Source organism: Salvia splendens, chromosome 11, assembly GCF_004379255.2.
Source record: "Salvia splendens isolate huo1 chromosome 11, SspV2, whole genome shotgun sequence".
NCBI lineage: Eukaryota > Viridiplantae > Streptophyta > Magnoliopsida > Lamiales > Lamiaceae > Salvia > Salvia splendens.
In genome coordinates, this window is record NC_056042.1 from 28,334,377 (window position 1) to 28,347,418 (window position 13,042).

At 39.7% G+C, this 13,042-nt stretch overlaps 1 protein-coding gene and 1 pseudogene across 1 annotated transcript; one reads left to right on the plus strand and one right to left on the minus strand.

Annotated features, from left to right (window-relative positions):
- Positions 1 to 598: 598 nt before the first annotated feature.
- LOC121754729 lies at positions 599 to 1,854 on the minus strand (annotated as a pseudogene).
- A 5,432-nt stretch (positions 1,855 to 7,286) lies between these two features.
- Positions 7,287 to 8,822, plus strand: LOC121754730 (AAA-ATPase ASD, mitochondrial-like). Its single transcript, XM_042150044.1, has 3 exons — positions 7,287 to 7,586; positions 7,701 to 7,989; positions 8,716 to 8,822. Exons 1-3 carry the CDS (start codon positions 7,287 to 7,289, stop codon positions 8,820 to 8,822), a joined length of 696 nt encoding a protein of 231 aa, XP_042005978.1.
- Positions 8,823 to 13,042: the final 4,220 nt, after the last annotated feature.

Genomic DNA, 13,042 nt, shown 5'->3' on the forward strand with positions numbered 1-13,042 from the left:
GATGCAAAACTATGATATAATTATGTATGGAGAAATTTTTATTACTTAAATATGTTATTGATTGAACCAAGAATTTATTTCACTGTTTAGGTGAATGCACTGAAATAAGATGAACCATAAAAATTGGTAATAACCACCAAGTGGCAGTCAACTCTCATCCAAAATAGAGAGTGAGAAAGAGAAATTTAAGTTTTAAACATAAATGAGTTGAAAAGGTATAAAAATACTTATATAACTTGAGGGCATTTTAGTCTAAAGAAAATAAAAAGTGCAAATATCAAAGTTGAGAGACCTGCAAATGCAAATCCGGGGGATATTTTTTGTAGTTCACTCTTCTTTATTGTTTTGATAAGAGGTATACTAGGAAAATTGTCTGATCAATATGACAGCACAAGAAGGTATTTCCAAGAAATACAGGGGAGATAAGTTTACTTTGGTATGTTAGTATGTAAACAGACAAGTGCAAACAAAATTCACCCACATTATAACTTGAGATTCAATGCAATACAAAATTCTATTAATCAAAATACAAATCTTAATGTTATTTAAAAAAAGAAAAGAAAAAAGCCACAAATATGCCACTCATTCACATTCCATCTCATGTGAGGATGGGCTTCTCCAAGAGAGCAGAGAAGTACCACTCATTCTTCTGAATGCCCCTATCCAGCTTCATCCCAGTGTTCCACCTCAACCTCCTAAACCCGACCCGGTCGAACATCGGCACGTACGTCTCGTTCAGCTGCGACCCGAAGCAGAAGAACCGGTCGAGCCAGAACAGCCCGCCCGGCCTCAGCACTCTGTATATGTCATACAGAACAAACTCCAGCATCGGATCCGGGATCCAGTTGCTCAGCACGTGCATCGAATGCACTATATCCAACGTGTTCTCGAAGAACGGAAACCTCTGCGAGATGCTCACGTGCATCGGGATCAGCCCCCTCGACGCTATGAAGCTGTTGAACGGCCCGTCGAAGTTCATCGACGTCGTCACAATCGTCACGTTCCTCTCCCTCATCCTCGCAGCGAAGGTCCCCGAGCCTCCCCCGATGTCCAGCCCGATCCTCACGCTCCCGGGCGCCTTCGTTGCGAGGACCTGCTCCATCCCGAAGTCCAGCCCGCCGTTGTCGTATTGCCATCTTGATTTCTCCCTGCCTTGTAAATCGAAGCAGTCTTTGCAGTCGTATGACCCGGGAATTTTTTCCTCTCTATTAGGCACGTGTAGTTTTTACACGTGTACGGGTCCCACACGATGCTGGTGTCGTGTGGGGTGGCCCACATGCTCCCCGGGAGCGGGCGCGGCTCCGCGTAGTTTTTAGGCTGCGGGGGGTGGCACTTGCGCCGGGGGAGGGGCTCGCACCCCTTTAGCATTAGTATCTGAGCAAATACGTCGTCGGAGGGGCAGACCCATCCGACGTCGTACGACATGTACTTTGCCAGGTCTTGCTTGTGGTTGAGGCAGCCACCCCCGACCGAGGCGTAGATCTCGGACCCGATCCGCGGGGTGTTCCCGAGGGGGAGCATGTGGGGGCCGGCCGCGAGGCGGGCCTCGTCGGGGAGGTCGTCGAGGAGGCCGGCGTAGGAGGCCACGCCGGGTCGGTTGTCGTTGAGGTGGTCGATGAGGGATTCGAGTAGGTGGTGGGCTGAGTTGAGTTGTGTTTGCAAGTTTTCAATTCGGGAGTGGCTTTGTTGGAGTTGGTCTTGTGTGGCATTGAGCTTGAGGAGGAGAGGTTTGATGTCAAAAAAGGGGAGTTGGGAGATTCTTGAGAGTGGGTGATCAAGGTTTGAGTGAGGAGTAGTGAAAATGTAGAGGGTTATGAGGTTGGTTACTATGATTAGGAATACTATTTTGAGCATGTATGTGAGTTGAACTTGTTGGAATGATTGCTTTCTTGGGTTGGAGTAGGGCTGGCAAATCGTGCGGATTGGGTCGTTATCGGGTCAACCTGATAATGACCCAACCCAATAAGGCCTAACCTGAACCCAACCTGTTAAGGAAACTGTAAATCCGAACACGAACCCGACCTGCTACCTTCAAATCCGAACACGACCCGCACCCGACACGAACCCGTTATCGACACGATATAATATGGGTTGACACGACACGATAACAACCCGAACCTGATATTACACGATTAAAACCTAATATTACACGATTAAACCTTAATTTTTAACCTAATTTACACAATTAAAATTCGTTTTATACTATTTAAACCTAATTTATAAGAAATTAAAACATTAAAGTAATATATATTTTTTAAAATAATAATAAAAATAATAATATTATTTCTTAATGGGTTACCCGTATCCGACCCGCATCCGACCCGAACCCAACCCGAAATTATCGGGTTCTTAATGGGTCAACCCGATAAGGACACGGATCTAGGGCTGGCAATTTTCGACACGACACGATAATCCGACACGAATCCGCACGAAATTATTGGGTTGGGGTCAAGTCTTATTGGATCCGTGTCCTTATCGGGTTGACCCATTAAGAACCCGATAATTTCGGGTTGGGTTCGGGTCGGATGCGGGTCGGATACGGGTAACCCATTAAGAAATAATAATATTATTTTTATTATTATTTAAAAAAAATATATTACTTTAATTTTTTAATTTCTTATAAATTAGATTTAAATAGTATAAAATGAATTTTAATTGTGTAAATTAGGTTAAAAATTAAGGTTTAATCGTGTAATATTAGGTTTTAATCGTGTAATATCAGGTTCGGGTTGTTATCGTGTCGTGTCAACCCATATTATATCGTGTCGATAACGGGTTCGTGTCGGGTGCGGGTCGTGTTCGGATTTGAAGGTTGCAGGTCGGGTTCGTGTTCGGATTTACAGTTTCCTTAACAGGTCGGGTTCAGGTTAGACCTTATTGGGTTGGGTCATTATCAGGTTGACCTGATAACGACCCAATCCGCACGATTTGCCGGCCCTACACGGATCCAATAAGACTTGACCCCAACCCAATAATTTCGTGCGGATTCGTGTCGGATTATCGTGTCGTGTCGAAAATTGCCAGCCCTAGGTTGGAGTCATCACTTCCCATCTCTCACTAAAACAACTACACACTCAATGAATGCATTTAAGTTGAAATTTATATGAAGGGGAATAAAAATATAGACACTTGATTGGGAAAATGTTAGGCATGTGACCCCAAACTTTGCCGGTTAAGATTGAAATATACTCTAGAATATAGATAGAAAACAAAAGGTTTTGAAGTTAATTTAAGATCATAGTGCCTTTAACAAGGAAAGCTGGTGTCAAGTTGAATAGATGGCAACACTACAAAAAGTGCACTCTATTATTTCACGAATTTTTAGAGTGAATTCATATGCATTTATTGAGTAAGCCTAGTGTGTTAATATTATAATTATCTGAGAATAAAATTAATGTTACTTGTTGATGAACCAACAACAACCGAAATGAAAAGAAAGAATGAGGAAGGCCATATTCTCTTTTCGTCTCTTGCGTAGCTGTTAATAGTATCACAAAATATAATTTGTAAGATAGTTTGGTCTTTGTACCAAATATTTCAGCACACCTTTATGATGAACACGAGAAACAAAGTGCATTATAATAGGATAACGTACAATATGGGTAGTCAATACAAACAACTGAAAAAACAAAATAGGAGAACACGTTAATCCTAGAATATTATTGCTATAGCAGTTTTAACATCTATAATTCATCTTAACAAATTTTCTTACTAATTAGTTTCAATTTTGAACGTGTCTCTATTCAACGTGATGTTTATACAAAGGATCGGTCCACTATGCGCACCGCATTTCACGCGGGCCACAAGATAGGCCCATTTGTCATTTATTAGAGAAGCCCATTTCACATTTAATAAATTAAATTAATGCATAATTACTGTAGATTGATTTATATACTAACATATGTGAAAATGGGAAGAAAACAAGATTCATGAAGTGTTTGGATAATATTTTTGGTCTTCGATTTATGGTTTCTGCAATAAGGTGTTTATTTCAAGTAGCCACCTAATAAATGTGGCGAGACAGTACATTATTCTTTGAAAAATTCGCATGAAAGAAAACATGCTAACGTAACAATACAACATCTGTTTCAATTTAAGTTATCTATTTCGTTGTACCTAAATTGCGGAGTAATATACTCATCCGTCTCTGAAAAGTATGATATTTAGTTCGGTACTGGTTTTAATGTATAATTGGTAAAGTAAAAGAGATAGAGTTAAAGTGTAATATAAATAGTGTTTGTGGAGAATGAACTTCACATCATTAATAGTAGTATAGTATAATAATATAATTTTTAAATAAAATAATGTGTTGTTTAACTATTCTAAAATTAGAAAGTTCATATTTAAATAATAATATTATTTAAATATTATACTACTATATTAATTCTTCTATATGCTATTCCATGAATTCCGCATCCAGGATTGTATCCTAGATCACAATAGTATTCGAAATTATGGCCTCGTTTGTTTGGCTTGGTTGGGTTGTAGGAGTAATTATTTATATAGCTAGTTTGTAGCTGAAGTATCTTCTAAAACAACTAAAACAACCGTAAAATATTACTACTTGATATATAGAATTGATTATGGTATAATTGGTAATCCACTGACCTTGTTAGAATGCAACTTAGCCAGGGTTATTTCATGACTACTAAATAAGTACTAATTACTATAGTATATACTATCAAGTCCAGAGTCATATATTTGCAGAGCCTGTATTTTTGTAAATATAGTTATAAAGTTTCAGGCCCAGTTGCCACTTTGATCTAATATAAAGTCCATTTTGACTAATGGATATAAAATTATTTCTCATCCCTTCTACACATTTTAATTGGAATTTTATAAAATTGAATTTGAAAGAATTGATTTCTAGCTAAGTTCCAAATTCTTTAATTAATAAAATGAGTATATTATATGAAATAAAATTTAAAAGAATTGCACATGTACCCACAGACAGGCAAACACATACACAAAATACACTATATACACTGCACACACTACTTACGTAATCTTCTCGAATTTTCGTTGTCTGGTTCTTTCTCGAGTTGTATCAAAAGTCGAATCGCATATTAGATTTCGTTTAAAGAAAAATAAAACCAATTATTATCTCATCTGAAACTCTCTTTATTTTCTCTCTTTACAGTGGTAGGTGTTTCATGGGAGTAACATAACTAGATATTTCAGTTTCAGTCTTCAGAAAATGGTAGATGTTGAACCATAAAACATGATACTTGTGTGGCATATGTTCTTTGTATAGCCTGTAGGTAGTAATCTATTTAGATAGTGGTCCTTAGCATGTTCTTAATGAAGTGGTGCTGAATCAATGGCTAAAAGATTAAGGCCCTACTTGGTATATGATAGAATGAAATGGGAGAATGGAATGACATTCCTACCTCCATTCCATTCCTTTGCTCGGTAAATTTTTTTCTTAGGAATCACCATTCCATTTGGAATGGCCATTACATTCCACATAGGAATAGCCATTCCATCCATTTAGCTAAGGAATGACCATTCCATCCCATTTCATATTCCTTTCTTCTTATTTTAAATTTTAACAAAATTATATAAATATTATTTTATATTATATTTAAATTTAATATCATCACAATTTTATAATAAAATTAAAATTTTAAAATTTTTAATAATTGAAAAATCCACACACACACTTCACACACTACACATATTTCACACACTACACACTTCACACATTACACACATTACACACATTTCACATATTTCACACAGTTCACACACTACACACACTTTACACACTACACACATTTCACACACTTCACACACTACACACACAATATACACAAAAAATACACACATTGCACACAAAATAAACACACTACACAAAATATACACATTGTACGCACATTATACACACTTACAAATTTTACACGAAATACACACTTTACACAATCTAAAATTTCAAATTTAGTTCAGTTTTTTGGTTTGATTCAGTTTAAACTTTTGAAAAATTTGAGCTTTGCAATTCGGTTCGGTTTGGGTAGGAAAAAAAAATCTACTGAAAAAAAAAATTCAAAAACAGGATGCTTGAAATGTGTGAAATGTGTGTAGTGTATGAAATGTGTGAAATGTGTGTAGTGTATGAACTGTGTGAAGTACGTGTATTGTATGTAGTGTATGTACTGTGTGAAATGTGTGTAGTGTGTGAAATGTGTGTAGTGTGTGAAGTTTTAAACATATTTCTATATTATTTGTAGTTATCAAACATAGGAATGAAATCAATCAAGGAATAACAATTCCATTCCTTTTGTATTCCTTGAGTTTACCAAGTACAAGAATGGAATGGAATCCCCATTCCATTCCACCTTCATTCCATTCCCATCTCCATTTCATTTCCTCCTCATTCCATTCCATCATACCAAGAAATCCCTAATTGCTTATGAAAAAGTGTTGCTAAAGCAAATAATCTCAATTGCACTTTCTCACTTCTTAGATGTGGATATTTAGTTCTAGAACGGAGGAGATTAGAAGAAATGGCTTGAATAACTTTGTTGTGCTTATTTATATAGAAGTAGGGCACATAATTTTGTAATATGAAAACAATCTGAATACAATTTGTTCTCCGTTTCCTGTCCGTGGACGTAGCCAACACAACGTTGGTGAATTACATAAATTTTGTTTCTCTTTCCGTTTCTGTTTGTCTTAATTACACAATTGTTTTATTCTGTCACGACAGTTGCCAATGCAATCGATGCTGCCAATGTATGCACTTCAGTTGTGCTTTTAGTCCTATTTGATGGCATAAATGCATTTCAATATATATATATATTGATTTAGTACAAGGGAAGTACATTGAAGAGCTACAAGAAAACCTGAGCATTATATGGTTGAGGCACGGAGAGAGATCGAATATACAAAATAAAATTTGAACATGGTCACTTATAGCTCAAGTAAGCCTCTATAACTCTCTCTCCCCCTAATCCGAATATATGCTCATGTTTAGTCCATGTTAGCATTATTAGTGATGCCCGTGTTTAGTCCATGTTAGCATTATTATTAAATAGTCCTCAACATATTGCGTTTTTTTTTATTTTGGTCCAAAACATTATCTTTTGAATTATTCGGTCCCTCACATTTGAAATCGGATCACATTTGATCCATTTTGGACGGTTCCGTCAAATTTTTTACGGTTGTAATTACCGGGTCACTAATCCGTCACTAATCCGTAACTAACTGAAAGAAACTGATCCGTCACTAATTCGTCACAAATCCTGGGAGCAATATTTGGGCAATTAGGAACGTTGATTGCATGTTTGATGTTCTTGAAAGCCATCTTGGATCAATACCTCCCTCGTCAGCTCAAAGCCTCCGTCGACAAACACTCCCAAAAACAGCTGAATTTGCTCTCCCCTTACATCCAAATCACCTTCAATGAGTTCACCGGCGAGCGCTTCAAGCGCAGCGACGTCTACGCCGCCATTGAGACCTACCTCAGCTCCACCTCCGCTGCTCCGGCGCGCCGCCTCAAGGCCGACTCCCTCCGCGACAGCACCCGCCCCGTCTCCCTTAGCTTGGACGACAACGAGGAGGTCGCCGACGAGCACGCCGACGTCAAGGTCAGCTCGAACTGAAACTATTTTACTTCAATACTAGCAATGCCAGACTCCCTCTGTCCGCAATTTTAAATTTGATTAGATTTTATTATTTCCAATTTCAATAAATTTCAAAAGAGAGGTTTCTCTTGTGTGACAAAGGTGTGGTGGTCCTCTGGCATGCACATCACAAAGAACCAGACCTTTTCCTTCCAACCGATGAGCGACGAGAAGCGTTTCTACAACCTCCGGTTCCACAAAAAGCACAGAAACTTCATCATCGACACTTACCTCTACCATGTCGTGAAGGAAGGGAAGGCGATCGAGGTGAGGAACCGTCGCCGGAAGCTCTACACCAACTCCGGCGCGGCGTGGACCCACGTCGCATTCGAGAGGAGTGGCATGAGCTGTTTCCGAGGATCGAGAGGTTGTTGGGGGAGGTGGAGATGACGCCGACGGATGTGGCGGAGAATTTGATGCCGAGGAGCTTGGCCGGAGATGCAGAGGAGTGCTTGGGGTAGAGGATATTATATACTCCCTCCGTCCGCCATTAGGAGTCCCGGTCACTTTTGCGCAATGATTTTATAAAAATGGTAATAAATAGTTAAAATGGAGAAATTGTAAAGTAAGAGAGAGAATAATGTTGATAAGAGTCTTCTTAACATTATTCTCTCTTTTACTTTACCATTTCTTCACTTTAACTATTTATTATCATTTTTATAAAACAAGTGCGCAAAAGTGACCGGGACTCCTAATGGCGGACGGAGGGAGTATACGATATGGATTTGTGACGGATTAGTGATGGATTTGTGACGGATCAGTTTCTCCCAGTTAGTGACGGATTAGTGACGGATTTGTGACCCGGTAATTAAAACCGTCAAATATTTGACGGAACCGTCCAAAATGGACCAAATGTGATCCGATTTCAAATGTGAGGGACCGAATAATTCAAAAAGATAATGTTTTGGACCAAAATCAAAAAAATGCAATATGTTAAGGACCATTTTGGGACTTTAGTCTTAAAAAAAATCAACACTTGTTCAATTCAATAATGCTACAAATTATGTGAGTATCAAAGCTCAAATTTGTTGTTTTCATTCAATTTGAAGTTGGATTGAAAAATTTTAATTTATGGGTTTGGTGTGTTGTGCAGGATGGCTGCCGAAATGCTTTGTGAATCGTTTCAATACAAAATTGGTGATGATAATTGAAAACCTTAAAAAGCAGGTGGTGGCATGTTCCACCAGAGGGGGTACATGATGTTACAAGGAAATATTGAATATAATAATTGAAGAAAACAGAATGAATGATACACAACGATCAAGACCGAACTATACAAAACTAATATGGGAGAAAAAGGGTTTTCACTTTGAGAGAAAAAGTGTTGCAATTCTCTATTGATCTGAGCTTCGAAGTTACAATCTACATTGAGATTAACTACACTATTTATACAAGAAAAGTAAAGGGAGTAAACAAGATTTTACTCCAAGAAGCTGTTACAACCGCTACTTCCAACTTGAGCTACAACGGATAGTAGCCGTTGGCTAACTACTTTTCAAACTGTGTATTTCTTGATCTGGTGTGATGCAGCTCCAGATCAGTTTACCATGCATCCACGTTGCTTCTTCATCTATCTTCTCTAACAATCTCCACCTTAGATGATAAAGCAACACTCAAACAACAACTTGATACAAACTCACCAGTTTGCAGCAATATCTGAACTTATCTTTACTCAAAGGCTTAGTCAAGAAGTCTGCGGGATTGTGAGCCGTATCTATTTTCACCAGCCTCACTCTCCCACTCTCCACCTCATCACGTATGAAATGCAGCCTAACATCGATGTGTTTACTGCGCTCGTGGAACATCTGATGTTTGGCTAAACACAACGCTCCATTGTTGTCACAATGTATAGCTACTGATTGCTGCCTTACTTCAAACTCATTCACAATCCCGAGCAACCATTTTCCTTCCTTTACGGCTGAAGTCATAGCAATATACTCAGCTTCAGTAGTAGATAGGGCTACTACATGCTGCAAACTCGATTTCCAACATATAGCAGCACCAAACAGGGTGAATACATAGCCGGTTTGCGATCTCCTAGTGTCAACACTTGCCGCATAGTCAGAGTCACAATAGCCCTGTAATGCATCTTCCTCTGCTCCACCCTGATCAGTGAACAAGATCCCCAGATCACCAGCACCTTGCAAATACCTCAATGACCACTTGAGAGCACTCCAGTGCTGTCTGCCATAGGCTGCCATATGTCGACTTGTTGTACTTATTGCATAAGCCATATCAGGTCTTGTACATATCATGAGATACATGAGACTTCCAATGATGTTTGAATATGGGATTGCCTCCATCTCCTTTACCTCCTCATCAGTTTTAGCCGCTTGCTCTTTTGACAATTTAAAGTGAACAGGCATTGGAGTTGAGGTGCTTCTCATGTTATTAACCCTGAATTTCTTCAACACTTTCTGGATATATTCTGACTGGAATAGCCATAGCTTCCTCTCACTCCTTCTTCTGACTATATCCATGCCTAGTATCCTTCTTGCATTACCAAGATCTTTCATCTCAAACACTGTCATCAACTGCTTCTTTACTCTTTTAATCTCCATGGAATCTGCTCCAGATATGAGCATGTCATCCACATAAAGGAGTAGGTAGATAGGAGACTTACTCTTCTGCTTCTTAATGAACACACAGCTGTCATACATTGATCTAGTGAAACCAAGATTGGCTAAACTTTCTCCAAACTTGAGATACCACTGTCGGCTGCTTTGCTTGAGGCCATACAAACTTTTCTTGAGCAAACACACTTTCTCCTCTGACCCAGGGACCTCAAAGCCTTGTGGCTGAGCCATGTAAATGGTTTCTTCAAGATCCCCGTTCAAGAAAGCTGTTTTTACATCAAGCTGTTCTAGATCCCAGTTCATCTTTGCTGCTACTGCCATAAGCACTCTGATGGAGTTGTGCTTCACCACTGGAGAGTAGACTTCGTTAAAATCTATCCCCTCCTCTTGATTGAACCCTTTAGCAACGAGCCTGGCCATAAACCTCACCTTCTCTGCAGCTGTTGTCTCAATTTTCTTCTTAAACACCCATTTACAGCCTATAACCCTTCTCATATCTGCCTTCTCAACCAATATCCAAGTCTTGTTGGTGATGAGAGACTCAATTTCCTCTTTCATTGCTTGGAGCCACTGACTCTTTTCTGGTCCATTCATGGCTTCAAGATAAGTACTAGGTTCTGCTGTTTCAAGCTGATCTGCCACATTTAGAGCATAGTAGAGCATCTCATAATCTTGGAATCTTGCTGGAGCCCTTACTTCTCTTCTTGGTCTGTCTCTAGCAATCTGATGCTCAGGGGTGGTTGCTTGCTGATTATCAAAACCACTAATCTGATCCTCCGGAACTCCACCTACTTCTCCATCTTCCAAATCCACACCATCACCATCAGATGAAGTGTGATTATCAATGAGAGTAAAGGGATCAGATTCTTTCTGGACTTTGTCAGGCTCTTTCTTGTTGAGAAATGGCATCTCATTCTCCATGAAAACCACGTCCCTGCTTATGATAATTTTGTGATTCTGAGGCTCAATGCACCAAAGCCTATAGCCTTTCACTCCTCTTGGATAGCCAAGCATAACACATCTCAAGGCTCTTGCACTGAGCTTCCCCTGCTTCAAGTGAGCAAAAGCCTTACAACCAAAAGGCTTCAGCTTTGAGTAGTCAGATTTGGAGCTATACCACTTCTCATCTGGGATACACCCACCTATTGCTGAAGAGGGACACTTGTTAAGTAGATAAGCAGCAGTAGTCACTGCCTCACCCCAAAATTCTTTACCCATACCAGAGGATGACAAGAGGCACCTAACCCTTTCAAGCAACGTTCGATTTAGCCTCTCTGCCACCCCGTTTTGCTGCGGATTGGCTGGCACGGTCCTGTGCCTCCTTATGCCATTTTCCTTGCAAAAGTTATCAAAATCATTGGACAAGTACTCCAATCCGTTATCAGTTCTTAGTACCTTAGGATAAGAACCTTTTTCAGCCTTCATTTCCTTGCACCAGCTCTTGAAAATACCAAAAGCATGTGATTTCTCTTTCAAGATGAAAATCCACACTTTTCTTGAGAAGTCATCTACTATTGACATATAATACCGGCCTCCTCCAAGGCTCTTGATAGGAGATGGGCCCCAAAGATCCGAATGAATGTAATCCAGAGGGGAAGAGGATGTGTGAATACCTGCTGGATATGGCAGTTTCTTCGATTTTCCAAGCAAGCAATCTTCACACTTCACCAATATTTCTTGGCTTCTTGCCTCTATTTTCCCTTGCTTTATCATCTCCTTCAGGGTTCCATTTGCTGGATGTCCCAATTTCAAGTGCCATGCATGAAGATCATCAAGAACCACAACATGAGACTCCCCTGACAACACCTCAGCATCCAAATAATACAGACTTCCTTTTCTCTGAGCCACCATTTTTATCTGATGTCCTTTGCACACTTTCATCTCCCCACCCTCTGAAAGAAAACTGAATCCCTTTCTTTCAAGAGTTCCAAGTGACACAAGATTCCTTTTTACTTCAGGTATATATCTGACATCAGCAAGGATCTTGACAGATCCATCTTTTAATCTCAACTTTATGCTCCCAATGCCTCTGATTGTGCAGGCCTTGTTGTTGCCAAGTAAGACTGAGCCATTACACTCCTTCATTTCAGAGAACCATTCCAAAATTGGACATATATGAAATGAACAATCGGAGTCCATTATCCAGGATCCTTGCTCGATCCTGTCATGAACATTCAATACCTCAGCTGGCTCCTCATCATCACCACTGACTAGATTTGTGTTGGGTTTGGACTCAGCTGCCATTTTCTTCTTCCAGCCATAGCAATCCTTCTTCAAGTGGCCGGGCTTCTTGCACCAATGGCAAGATCTTGTTTCCTTGGATCCAGAGCCTTGATATCTTGGCTCCTCAAATTTCTTGGTAAACTTCTTTTTGTTCCACTTCTTGACATTCAATGACTCGGCCTGAGTGTCTGCTTTCTTGGTGCTGCTGCTTTGTAATTCTTTGGCCATGAGGGCAGAATAGACTTCATTGTAGGAGATAGCCTTGTCACGACCATAGAGGATTGCATCCCTCAATTGATCATAAGAACTTGGCAAGGCATTGAGAACAAGAATAGCCTTGTCCTCATCACTGATTTTAACATCCACTGCTTCCAAGTCATCAACCGACTTGGAGAAGTCTTCAAGCTGCTCTACAATGGATCTTTCATCAGAGAAGCTATAAGAGTAAAGCCTTCTCTTCATATACAACCTGTTGGCCAAGGATTTTGCCAAGTAAAGTTCGTCAAGCTTCTTCAAGATACCCAGGGCCGTAGTTTCAGATTGAACCTCCCTCAACACCTTGTCTCCCAAGCATAGAATAACCGCGCTATGGGCCTTCATTTGCATCTCATCAAATTTGGC